This window comes from Neodiprion pinetum, chromosome 3, assembly GCF_021155775.2.
Source record: "Neodiprion pinetum isolate iyNeoPine1 chromosome 3, iyNeoPine1.2, whole genome shotgun sequence".
Lineage (NCBI taxonomy): Eukaryota > Metazoa > Arthropoda > Insecta > Hymenoptera > Diprionidae > Neodiprion > Neodiprion pinetum.
The window spans coordinates 2,766,858-2,780,899 of record NC_060234.1 but is presented as its reverse complement, the minus strand read 5'-3'; the positions used below and the strand labels follow the sequence as shown (position 1 = coordinate 2,780,899).

The 14,042-nt window shown below is 33.4% G+C and overlaps 1 protein-coding gene across 1 annotated transcript; it reads right to left on the bottom strand.

The window, feature by feature from the left end:
- Positions 1 to 10,964: 10,964 nt before the first annotated feature.
- LOC138190722 (longitudinals lacking protein, isoforms F/I/K/T-like) lies at positions 10,965 to 11,675 on the bottom strand. Its single transcript, XM_069134858.1, has 2 exons — positions 11,645 to 11,675; positions 10,965 to 11,374 (listed from the first exon to the last, which is right to left on the bottom strand). Exons 1-2 carry the CDS (start codon positions 11,673 to 11,675, stop codon positions 10,965 to 10,967), a joined length of 441 nt encoding a protein of 146 aa, XP_068990959.1.
- Positions 11,676 to 14,042: the final 2,367 nt, after the last annotated feature.

The following is a 14,042-nucleotide window of genomic DNA, read 5'->3' as shown; positions in this document are numbered from 1 at the left end:
ATACTGAATAATGATTATAGGTATATTGAGTTTGATGCAGAACGAAGAGCTGTTATTTTGCTTCGCGTGGCTCTTCTTGAAAGTGTTTACGAAATCATAAAAAAATAGTAAATTTAGTTAATATAGCATTGGGTACTTGATTTAAGGAAACATAAAATTGGCACAGCAAAAGGCATCTTTGAATACACTTAACTCTAAAAAATCTATATAAATATGTGTGTGTGTGTGTGTGTGTGTACATATATATATATATATGTGTGTGTGTGTATATGCATCGAGCATATCAAAAGAAAGTTATCATTTCACTCATAAGAAGTAATCGAAAAATTTACGTGTTTCATTTAAGCAAGGATTTTGCGCACGGGTAAAGAAAAGTAGGAAAAAAAAAAAAAAAAAAAAAAAAAAAAAACAAGGCCTGATTCATACAGGAAACTGATATCATGTAGAAAAAAAAACTTAGAAAAAAGTCAATCTAACAATAATTAACCGTAGAATCTAGTAATCTCTGTGTATTAGTGGCCACTAGCAAGCGATATTGACCACCTGAATTAGCAAGGCCTCGTGAGGCGGTATTATGATTATGATTTGTTGTTATTATTATTACTATTGTTATTATTATTATTTTTATCGCCTATTCTATTATTTTCATATTAACTATGAAGGATGAATATTTCACACCTGACAGTATTTCACTTTTTTCTTTCGTTCTTGCTTTCTTCCTGAAGTTACTTTCTTTTCAGACTATAGGCGTCCGATTGATAAGCTGAGTTTACGTCGCACGAAGAGACGCTACGCCGTTGCAATCAGCTTGTCAAATTTTCCCCGGGTCACAAACTTACGCCAAATATATATCATATCAGCAGTGTAAAATATCAGGGAAAATATTTTACCGCTTTTAAAAAAGTTCGTCTTTATCACTGGTAAATAGATCTACATTTTTCAAATATCACAATAGGAAAAAAAAAACCGTTTTACAATCGATCGATTGAAAAAATTTCAAACCTTGTTTAGATTAAAGAAAATCTCTCTGGTTTATTGCTCGGTATAAATTCAATCAACGCGTAATCGATATGCTTTCGGAGTGAAAGTTGCTTATTGATTTTTTGTTGTTTGCCTTTTTCACAATATTGATAAGCTGATATGCAACGCGTTGCTTTGCAATTGACTGGAAAATCCTACCTTCTAAAACCTGGTTATTTCTGAATTATTATTATTTATTACTATTATTCCCTCGTTTCGTATTGGGTGAACTTAGGTGTATGAATTAATGAATATTAGTTTAGTTTGTTTCATAAATATTGTCTACATATGGAAAAGTTGGATAGCTATGGGGTGTGTTTGGCGTGGCATAGGAATATGGGACCCCGCCAAGGATACCTGAGTATGGTTGTTTGCTAGCGAAGAAAAAAAAATAAAAAAAAAATTGTAATAAGAACTTCCTAGATAAATTTCTCAGAAAATCCTTAGTCATAGAACAGTTTCCTGGCAGGAAAGCAAGGAAACAACACATAATAAATGCGGCAATTAAAGGACTCTACGATTAAAGCGAGCGAATTTTCAGCCGTACTCAGCATTTGGCACTTGATCACTCGACCTGATCTGGCTGGAAGAAAATATTTAAAGTAATGTATATAAGCTTTCTAAAAATATTGATGTACCATTAAAAATAAAATATATAAATGCATCGGAGGAATCAATTGTACATTGCCTGACGTCAATATCTGAGTCTAAATTCAATGCTACATAGTAACGAGTAAATGAGAATATGGGATTCTTAGTTTGTTGTTGATTGCTTATTTTTTTTTTTCTTTCCTTTTTTCAACTAGAATCTTACAAATATAACTTGCCAGCACCAGTGTTTCAGGTCAATTAAGGAATGAAATTTCAATGTCCCCAGTAAGCCACATACCCACGAAACTATCCATTAAAATATGGAACCAGTGTGACCAGAATGGTTGCTATGGAAGAGTTCCGGCAAACCGGATGGTTTTTCTAACTTGGAGCAACTCAAAACCATCAATTTCAAGGCTATCATTGCCCTCGTACAAGCGAATAATGTATTTTCCTCTACCAATACGTATACTTATGTCTTTCACGATTCTTCATCTTTCTTCTTCTTTCTTTTTTCGAGATTGACTGACTTATACAAGTAAGTATATTAAAATTTCTATTTTTTTTTTTTTTTAAATAGAAAAAAAAAAATTTAAATAAAAAAGAAACCTCTCTTATAATTAAATAGTATGTTTAATACAGAGTTGCCCCTAGCGAGATTAACGTTTTCTCTTTTCAGTATTTTATCACCTTATCAGCTGCAACAGCAACATATATAATTATCATTTTTCAATTATTCCTTAAAAAAATTTACGCATAAGTATATGATACGTACATAGTATAATGTGTGTACGTACACATATTTATGTATAAATTGAAAAAGCTCAAGGTTGTCCTGTATCGATCATTCGTTCAACGCTCGGTTACCATTATCTGCGTTAAATTAGGGGATCGGTGCACGTTCTTAAGGAATGATCGATCCGTACGTGATTTTTGATTTCTCTTCTACTGAAATTGCGATTAAACTAACTCCTGCTTGTAAATTTTTTCCTTGTGCATTCGCTCCATGTGACGTGCGATGTGCATTTTTTGCTTGGCACGATATACACAATGCGGGCATTGAAATTGTGGCTCCTTTCCACACTCCCATTTTTGATGATTGCGCAAAGAACTTTTTAGTTTATACACCCTTCCGCAAGCTGGACAATTGAATCCACCTTCAGGGTTCGATGAACCGACACTAAATCTTTTGCTAAGACCAGCACCAGATCGCCACATTATCGATGGAACGCTCCAACGCTGCCACGCTGCCGCCCACTTGAGCCCCGTAATGCTTAAATCCTCAGCTGGAACAAATTTTCGTTTTATTAGTCCAGATACAATCGAAAGCTTAATACTAAGCAAGAAGACACGGGAATTGGTACCGGAATATTAAAAACTAAACGATTATCTTGTGTTCGTGAACCTGTAAAATAAAATCATTTTACCATTAAATTTAAGGGCTAAAGTGAAGTGCTGAAATTGAAAACAAAGCTAGGTTCTTATGACCCCATTCAAGAGCAAACAGATTGTATAGTCTTTAAAAAGTAAGTTAAAAAACCAGCACCTGTAGGAGTTAAGAATCTTGTTACATCAAGCTGAAAATTTTCGTTGGTATGTATTGCGTTCGATATTTGTCCATATTTGTTTTGTAAATTATTTGTTGTGATAGTGTAAACTAACTAGGCATATGTAATTTATATTTTTTATTATATATAGTATAGATGTATCCTTACATTTGAGCCCCAAGCAGGATTGAAGTAGCTAGCTATGAGTCGATATGAGCTGGTACTGCATACTTCAAAAGAAATAATGCAAATAAATTTGTGCACCACTCGCTTAACGGAGTCACTAAACTATTTGTTTTACACAATTATTTGTCATATATTTTTTTGAAAAATGCAGGATGAAACGGTGCAGCCACTATATACAGAAAAGATATTTAGCAATCGTGTTACTCTCCGTTATCAAGAAATTACCTAATAATTCAACATTGGAACTAACCGACTACTTCGATGAAAAACTATAACAATATTAATAATAATCTTAACAGTACACTTCGGTATTGAATTGCATATTTTTATGGCAACGGAGAGCACCAGTGTGTAAGATGAAGTGTTAAGGTTTAAATAGCTGTAGAATGCAAAATGCTTGTGAAACAGCAAACAGGAAAATAACTTAACTCCATATTTCTATCGCACATTTTCTAAATGGGGATTTACATTTTTATTCAGAACACAAGTTGGATCATAGAATATTTGCCGACAATAATTAGCAAACAAATTACAGATGATCACTGTTAGCACACCTGTTGGAGAAAGCACGATTTTTACGATTAAGAACAAAAAGAAATAAAAAAAACAGCAAAAAACAGAATGATCGTTACTTTTGTTACCTTGGCATGTTTGTCTCTTACCAATTTGGTATCATTCGGTTCTTAAATACTAAATATTTTATAAACGGGTAATTATTAGTACTGTGTGATTAATCGATGGACCAAAGTTGCCTCATAATAATTCCACAGGTCAATCGGTATATGGCTCGCAACTCATTTACCATGTTTGAACTAGACTCGTCTCTGAGCGACGTATACAGAATCTGAGTAGTGACTTACATATGTAGGTATACAGAATCTATATACAGGAGTTTCGATTCATATACCGATTGACCAGACGAATTATAATGAGGCAACTTCGACTAATCAATGAATCGGAGAAACGATTATTCAAAAGACTCGATTAATCGGTTAATCGAGAAAAACGATTAACCGAAGCTGCTGATTAATCGATTAATTGCACAGCACTGGTAATTGCGTAATTTACTAATGGAAACGATAATCTTATCAATTAGGTAGTAAAGGGATAGAAAAATAGATTTTCTTTCAAATTTTTTTTTTCTCACCATTCACTAACGTACGTTCGTCAAAAAATTAGCTCTAACATATGAAATCGCAATAAGGCACTTACATTAAAGTGTATAACACATTAAATAGTATTGGTTTTGGTCAGATAAACACGAAGTTTGTTGTTTCCATTTCATTTTCCTATCTAAAATTAATAATAGTCGATTGAGAGATCAAAATTTCAGAGATCACCCTCGATAATTATAAAGTAGACGATACTTTTACAGCTCGTATAAAATTCACGATGCAGACAGACTGTCTGCATTATAATACTAAGATCAGTATTGGCTAATGAGACAGATCACGGGATTAACAATTAAAACTAATTGAAGCACAGGGGTATTATTAAGTAGCGATATTCATGTTTCGTTCAACGACGCCATTGCTCGCCAAAAAATCAACAGCGCCTACTCCTGCATCTCTCTTTGTTTAAGGTACTCATAAAAATTAGTTTCGGGTTCAGTCAATTTCAACTTTAGGCACAGTATAGGCCATCAGATACTCCTCCATGTCACCAATTTTGTCCATATGCTGCCTTCGTATGTGTCGCAGCCAGTGCGCTTTACGCTTACACCGCTGTGAACAGAAGGGGCATTGAAATTGTGGCTCTTTTCCACACTCCCACTGAACGTGGCGTTGCAGGGAGTCTTTTCGCATGTAGCATCTGCCACACTTTGAGCATGCAAATTGTCCCATTGGCTTCTTGGCGCCAAACGTTGCTTTTGGTATCTTCAGTTCGGTCGTATTTGCTACTTGACCCGCGCTACTGCAATTCTGCCACCACGCTTTCCACGATTGCATTGGTAGGTCTGCCGTTTCATCCCCGGAGTTGAAATCTGAAAAGAAATACTGTTTCAGATATGTTCTATGCAATTCACTATTTTCCCTCCACCACCTTGGTACGAATACGAATTTATACTATTATTATGTTTTCCTTTTTTCCGTTACTCAACGTACAATTCTCCTTGCAAAATAAATCCACAACATACTTCTGTAAAAGAAGAGAAAAAAAAAAAAATCATTCTTAGACAACCCGAATGCAATAATGTATAATAATAAAATATCAGAACGTCTAGTCAAGAATATTTTATATTTAAACAATCAACAAGCAATGTATTATTGACAATGTATATGAAGCGATTTTAATATTGTTATACACGTCAAAGAAATCCAATCTACCTGGTACCATATGCTGTACGATAATCTTCAAGTTGGGAGCGAAAATTATACAAAAATTATACAATCACTCAGAGGAAATACATCATTTTTTTTTTTCTAAATAACAGTTTATGGATAACGGTGAGGTTGATTTTAATGAAAGAACATGTTCGTTTTCTCGTATATTTATTCCACAAATCATTGGAGCTCTGTATCTCACGTCGATCACTAAAATATCGATCTGCCGATTCTGTTGAGATAAAATCATACCAGATCATTTCACAGAGTTCAGAGATATCTCACTAAAATTTCAACCACTTGTATAGGCAAAATGGTGCTTCGTATCAATCCATTCTTATATGCTAACGTTAAGTATAACTTAATTTCATCTTACAATAAAACAAATTGTCCCTGATTCAGAATATTTGTTTGTGGATGTTGACTCGCTATGTGTCTAAGTACGTTAGCTTTGTGATGCGACTTGTATATGCAGAGACCGCAGCTGTATTTCTTTTCCCTTCCGCATACACTTTTGTGATTCCAACAGGATTTCGACGATTTGTAGTACTTCAGACACTTGTTACATTGGTACGGCGTCACTTTCACGCTTGGGAATCCCCAACAATAATCCCCTGTAACAATAAATTCATTGTAAGACTGTTCGAAAGAGTAGATAGATTTATATTAATTTATTTCTTTATTTTTTCACACGTTCTTATGTTTAGGCTAAACAACAAAGTTAGGCAATGTCCCGAAAGATTGTTAGTAATTAGAAGTTCGACAGTTTGCTTTATAGTTTAGAGTATTTGAATTCTATTATTATCATGTCGCAAACCCAATTCCTTGGAATATGAATTGCGATTTGAATTCAGAGAAGATAATAGAAATACCAAGGATACCTAAATAAAGTAAAATGTATCAGGTTGAATATTATTGTGGACCACATTCATAAATCGTTTATTTATATAGGGAGTTTGCGGAAAGTCGGAATAACATAAAAAAAATAGATGTTACTGACGATACATACCATCGTTTCATATATTTCAATATCCCAATTATAAGTAACTAATTTAAATTTTGACTGGTGGATCAATTTATTAAGGAATAATAAATTAATCAGTTGAACTTTACATATGTTGAAAATAACTTCAGAAAAAAAAAAAAAATTCTCTCTTTATACCAACGCACAAATCATGTGTGTTATATCAAGAGCGATATGAGCATATAATTTCCAACTCAAGTTAAGTCACTTTTCAACACTTTTATAAATTATTTTCTCTTGTTTTCGATTTTTTTTTTCAAATTCCTACACACATACAAATGGGACATCATTTTCTTATGTTGCATCATGTGTCTTTGAAGATTGCCCTTTCTAAGGGATTTGTAGTTGCACAACATACACACAAACTTTGGTTCTCGATTGCATTCAACCCTTCGATGAAACTCTAGTGCTGCAATTGTGCTGTATCTTCTCGGACACGAGCGACACACAAAATCTTTACGATCGATCGTCAGCGTCGAAGTCCACGTCTGGCAAAAACCTGGAATATAAAATTGAAATAAGTCAACGGGTAAGGATTGCGTTTTATTATAAAGATACAGATATTAGACGATTATCTGTAACACATATTCAAATTTTTTCCAGGAATGGTAACACACATCGCAACTCAAAATTACTATTATGTATCTTCGGTAATAACTAAAATGCTTAATCTTTTGCCCCTGAAGAACTGAGTGAAATGATTAGAATCGTATAATAAGATATTTGAACATTTATTTGACAATCTCTTGGGTCAAAACATTTTTCATACCGTTTGGATATATTTACAATCACCAATGCTGACGTCTCTAACTTCTACACCCCTACAATGCGGAGAAGTTTATTAGTTTATAAATTTTCAAATATGATGTGCCGCACACTTTTATAAGTTAATAATTCTTGACCATCAATGAAAATTTAATGACATATATTGCATGCCTCCCAAAGCGTATGACGGCAAAATAAAACTTGGCCAAATTCTATTTGCCTAAGAAATTTCCATGCGTATATATTTGCTATATGAGTATACAGCGTGTTCAGACCTATTTATCATGTTTGCGTATTCGTGCGATAAATGGTATTTAATATTTCGATTCTTGTTCGTACATAAGATTATTACAGGACGTTGTTTCACAGACCATAACACAACCATCGATTGAACATACACAATTACTATGATCATAACATGTTGAATAAATCTGGTTTCCGTACTCGTATCTAATACAACTTCGGTTCTCTGCGATACAATAGATTTTATATGCCCGAATATACTAATGAGCACGTACATATGAAACATTGTTTAAATTACATTAGTTCTTATACATGGTTTTAGCCAAGGTATATCATACATCATTCTTGTGCACAACAAAATTCCTCAGCCAAGCTGCAGAATGTCCAGCAAAATACTTTGTGCTTACACGATGTTTAATAAAATGAAGAAACACTGATATATACATTGAAATGTGTAAAACAGAAATTTCATGTCATATGAACATCAATAAAATTTATATAAACTAATCACTAAAACATAAATAAAACTTTATGAAATTGTTGTATAGTCATTATTACTCCGTAGTAAATACTTATCAAACGATATGATGATTATGATAATAAAATTAAATATTGTGCAGTTTATACTGTGTACAAGTTGTGAAATTTTTTTTCATGTTCCACAAGTTTATCTCGTCTGTAAAATTTTTTTGGACACAAAATACAGTGATGCTTAGGCTCTTCGATGTGCAATTTCATATGCGCGACCAAGTTGTGTTTATATTTAAACCATCCTTGGCATATGCGGCATTGATACTTTGGTGCCTTGCCGCATTCGACTCGTAAATGGCGTTTCAGACACGAGCTACGCATGTAAAAGCGATTACAGTTTGGGCACTTGTAAGTAGATTGGCCCCGAGCTGTTCGCACAGGTTGAAATACATTCTGGGCGACTTTGAAGTTAGGTGTTGGTACATTAAATGGTTCGCTCTTGAGCAATGATCCCAGTCTTTGTGTCCAGAGACCTGAAATAAAAAAAAAAAATTCAAATGAAATATATGTTCGTTTGATTTATTTTTTTTGACTGATTAGTTATTATAATTTCTGAAAGTAAATCAAATTATAAAACATTGTCATGTCTTAGATTGTGGTGAAATGTTAATTATGTTGATCATTCTTAACCATATTTAGCCCCATAAATACTTCGTTCTCCGTTGTAAACACGCTGAAACAATCAACCAACTGAAATATTGAAGATATGTAATCAAGGAGTTTTTTGCAAGCTACGTATGCACAATGAAAAAAAAAATTTGCAATCTGAAAATAGAAGAAAGAAAAATCATTTCACAGCTCCGCACCACTGATAAAAGTGCCACTCAATTTCAACAAGTACAGGTATTGAATATTATTTTTGGTTATTCAAATTCTGAACTGCAGCATTCTTTATTGAAATATCAAAACTGCCGGATGCTTGTTACAAAATTTCAGTAGAATCTGGACTCTGTTCTGTTCCAACAAAACCAATTTCTTCTGAACCCTGACGTCCTCCGCACACATTTGCTGTATCCAAAGGCATAGATCTTCTTTTGATAATGCATGCGTGTCACAGTTTTTTGGGCTGACTCTGCAGTCGCTGAAACCAAACCTTTCAATAATATTAGTAAAAATGATTGCATTAAGATTTCAAAATCTTTTTTGCATAGATGACAAACTGAAAGAATAGTGTGAACGATTTTTCAACATTTTCCGATCGACGTTTCACAATAAAGATTCTAAAATAATATAGAAAATCATCGTTTATATTAGACATTATTGATCGCAATACGAATGTGAACCTGTCCAGCGATCAGAACAAATTTAACCCCTCCTGAAAAGTGTGGAAGAGCAAATGTTAGTTATTTTGAAACATAGTACAAGAGATCGAATGTTCTTGCAATAGTGAACATCGCAGGAATTCTGTACATTGTAAATAACGCTAAGTAAAAATGATGGGTTTTACATGTCAGTTAGACATAGAAAAGAAATTAGATCTTCTATTCAGTGCCAAGTTCGTTTCTTTCATTTAATCTCTAATATTCACAATAGTATATTGAATAAATAGATGAGTCCTCTCAACTATTGGAATACGCTGATCTTAAATTTGCTATATCTATATATTATGCCTACCCTAATGGCAAATACAGGAGTTGTCATTATCAATACAGTAATTGAACGTAAGTACAGAAAATTGGATTACTAATGTTCATAATTATGTCTGACGATATTTTGTCAATTCGCATGTCGATTACATGTGTATTACGATTTGAAGATTCATGGAATGCCTGTCCAGTCCATTTTCAGATTGTTGCATAGGCACGTGAGGTAAGAAATTTAACGAAAGTATTACAGATACTAAAATAAAAAGACCTCTATCCAAAATACCCCTTAAAAGAGTGTTCCTTTCTTATTACAAAAAGTCGCCGAATAAACCCTTCCAAAAAAGTAGGTAGAAAAAAAAAATTTCTTTTTTTTATAAATAGAAGAAATATTAAGATGTTTCCAAATATATTTATCGCTTTATCTACTTAGTAAAGAATGTTAGAGTGTTCTTAAGTATAGGGTGTACCAAAAGTCCGAATTACAATAGTTATTATTAATAACATTACCAATAATAATAGCGTAAGAGTAAAAAAAAACTCCAATTATTTATAATTATCATAAACGGGAAGTAACAAGTTCGTCGAATGTCCTCGTGTGGGACACCAAGTCAAATACTGATGTATAAAAAATACTGGACGAAAGCCTTACAAGACCTGCTTATCCAAGGAATGAAAACGTATATTTCATTTCAAATAAATAAAAGTATTATCAAATAATTATAGCTAATATGCTGCATCAACAATATCAATCAATCGTGTAACAGAAAGTCCAACACGTAATCAAGTAGTTAAAGTTTTACATTTTAAAATGAGATTTTTATGCCTGAAATAATTGAATGCACAGTGAATCAATGCTGTATAAGATAATTACTTGAGGTAATCTCGAAATCAATATACCGATATAAATTACACCCACCAAATTTTGCAATCGTATAAATAAATTCGAAAATTACTACATTGTTATATGTACTCAAAGTGCGGAAAAAAACGTAATAAGAATATCCTCAATAGTCATGACGGTGAGTAAAAGGACTACTTAAAAAGTAACTGTTACGAGAATTAATTTAAAAACTAGAAAAAAAAAAAAAAAAATAGAAAAAAAAAAACCGCCAAAGATACACAGCAATCAATTATAACAAATTTCTATCTACATACTGTCGCTGAAACCGAGTTTCTGATGGTGACGTTTGTAATGGACAGTTAAATTTCCACGCTGACGTGCTTTGTATGGACATTCGGGACACTGAAACGCCGGCGGCTTTCCACCACACTCAACCATTTCGTGCCTACGCATTGTGCTCTTCCAGCGGTAGCCTTTTCCACAAAATCTGCACCTGAATTTGCGCTGTTGTTCGTGCGGAACACCCATGTAAACAACACTGAGATCCCTGGGCTGTGGCAGCACCTCGAAGGAATCAGGAAAAACTACTTCTCTCGTTCGATCATTGCTTTCATGGGAGCTTTCGTAGCTGTCTCTACTTCTGTCACGACTGACACGATTTTTCTTCATGGAATGTTTGTAATCAGAACGTAACAATGACAACAGAGCTCCCATACCTGTAACAAAATCAACCAAAAACAAAAAGAAATTAAAATAACTAAAAACATAATTGAAATGATAATAAATAACGAAGACCAAAAAAAAAAGGAAAAATAAAACCAAAAGAAATAGAAATTAATATTACAATTAATTATTAGCCCGTAACCACCAACACAAACGATGTAGCCAATAACCCAAAAGATTCCCAATTAAATTTTGTAACATAACAATTAAGAGTCAAATGGTCTATTTACAGAACCTAAGATCATTGGAATACGTCAAGTTACATCTGTTTTTAAGAGTTACTTGAGTGTTCATTTTTTCCTTTAATATTGTTATTACGTTCCATTTGCAATGAAAATTGATTTTACCAGTTGTCTTCTGTCTCCTAAAAACTGCCAGCAGTTACAATAAAATAATCATACAAAGAGTTTGTATTTTCTTTCTTTTTTCTCTTTCTTTCTCTCTCTCTTTCTTTCTTTTTCTCTTTCAAGTAAACCGGCGTACAAGTGAGTCATTGTAGTAACATTTATAAATACAATTTTGTGTTGATATAACTTTGAGAATGGAGCAGTTATACAAATAAATCATACTGCTTTGTTATGAGCGATAAGGCACAAACTGTCTTATATTAAAATATTACTACAATTTAAAGAATAATAATTATACTTAAATACTAACAGAGAATGAGGACATATGTATATGTATGAAATACAAATAAAGTGTAATATGTATATTAAATAAATTTAGAGATTTTTATGGAGATTCATGGAATTGTTCTTCATTCAAAACACTCGTCTTCCATGCACAGCGAGCATATGCTTATGAAGAGTGTTCTTTTGAGTCATTCTCTTATCACAAACTGGGCACACAAATGGCTTCTTGCTTCCGCATTCGTATCTCATGTGACGATTCAACGAACTCCTGAGTTCGTAACTCCTGTGGCAATGATTGCAGGGATATTTTTTCTTGGATAATTCAAGCGTCGAGATCGCTATACGGCCTGTAACAAAATTTTGATAGGCTTGTTAATTCAAAGTCTCTGACCTTACGAGGGCATTCATACCTTCTTACTGTTACGTCAAAACTACCTGCTTCGTTCCGAGTGTATCAACTTACAGAGACGATTGTAAATCGAGCAATATTAAGACACGAGATACTCATCGATATAATGAAAGTGAGGAAAAGACTCGAGAACATGTATGGAAATGATGGCTGAAAGAATCTGGTAAGAATAAGCAAGAAATATTCTGGGAGAAAGATAAGGATGGATAAAAAAAAATAAAGAGATGATGGAAGAATGGAAGTGATAATGGAAGAGTGAATGGATGTATGTGATAAGGAATTGGAAAAGAGCGGATGGCAGTAGATAGTAAATGGGAAACAAAAACCAAGCACCTGAGACGGCAAAACGAAAAAAAGTGAAAAGAGATTATAAGATGCAGGAATGTTGATGTACGAACAAAAAATGTTAAAATATAAAATGTGAGACACGAAATGCATAAAATGGTTGTAAGGCTGTGAATTAGCAAATAATGTACAAAGTCTGTAAAACAGTGTAAACGAATTTATATATGTATGAGGTAAGACAAAATGTAGAATGAGAAAAATTAAAGAAAAAGGAAGTGCGTAGAGGTCAGAGAGGGCTAGCAGCACTTTTGTGATAGCAATGTAATTAAGGAAAGTGTACATATGTATACATTAAGAATTGGTATCGTAATGGAAAATGAGACACAAGTACTTGCGACGCGAAGCGGATCGATAAGCCTACAATACAATACAATACGTATTCATCGATATAACTTTTATTCTCCGTTAGTTGTCAACATTATTTCTCCACGCAGTTTAAAACGTGAATCACAACAGAATATTTTTTAGTTTCTCTTCAAGGTGTCGTGTCGAATACCCAAGTGACTGACAAGCCTCTTAATCTCTACACCGTATCGTAATGATTTGGTATTCACTTCGTGGTGTGAATTTCGGTACAACGATTATAAATAAAAGCGCTGAATATTCTCGAAAGTTATAAGGAAATTTTTAACACCATTCATGAGATGATAATAAAAAATTAAATGAATAAATTGAAATAATCGCTTTAACAATATTTGATAAAAAATGTATTTGAAAAGGATGGCTTTGAAACCGTTTTGCTGTGATAATGAAAATATATTATTTCGAATGACTATTTGTCTGCAAATCCTTTCGTCACATAACTGGGCAAACTATGCAATCTGAACAAGTGGTTTCTGATATTTTCTTTGCGCTTAGTCTTGAAGTCACAGAATTGACAGAAGTATACTGCCGCCTTCCCACACTCCTTGTGTACGTGGCGATGCAGTGACGAATAATGACTATATTGTCTTGAGCACTTGTCGCATTGGTATAACTTCAACACGTTTGATCTCCGTCTACGTATTTCACCTGAAACATATATCAACTGTTAAATAAAGTTCAATTTCCAGCGATGTAAGCGTTTGGTACGAAATAGATACAGTTGAAAATTTTACAATGATAAGATTATATATTCAGTTTAGAATTATTGCGTGATTGATAAACAGGACGAAATTGTGTGGAATCTTTTCCGGTTCAATGGTAATAAAAATGGTTGTTCGTGTAGACAATGTATGTTAGTTTGCCGAAATACAATTTTTGAGAGTTATACCTGTCAGATCTCACTGAACTCAC

What these genes read in the sequence shown, in the direction of transcription:
- LOC138190722 (XM_069134858.1), bottom strand. Translation starts at nt 11,675, where the DNA reads ATGAACACTCAAGTAACTCTTAAAAACAGAT. An exon ending in AGTAACTCTTAAAAACAGAT is followed by an intron (nt 11,375 to 11,644) that starts GTAACTTGACGT and finishes ATTTTGTTACAG; the next exon opens with GTATGGGAGCTCTGTTGTCA.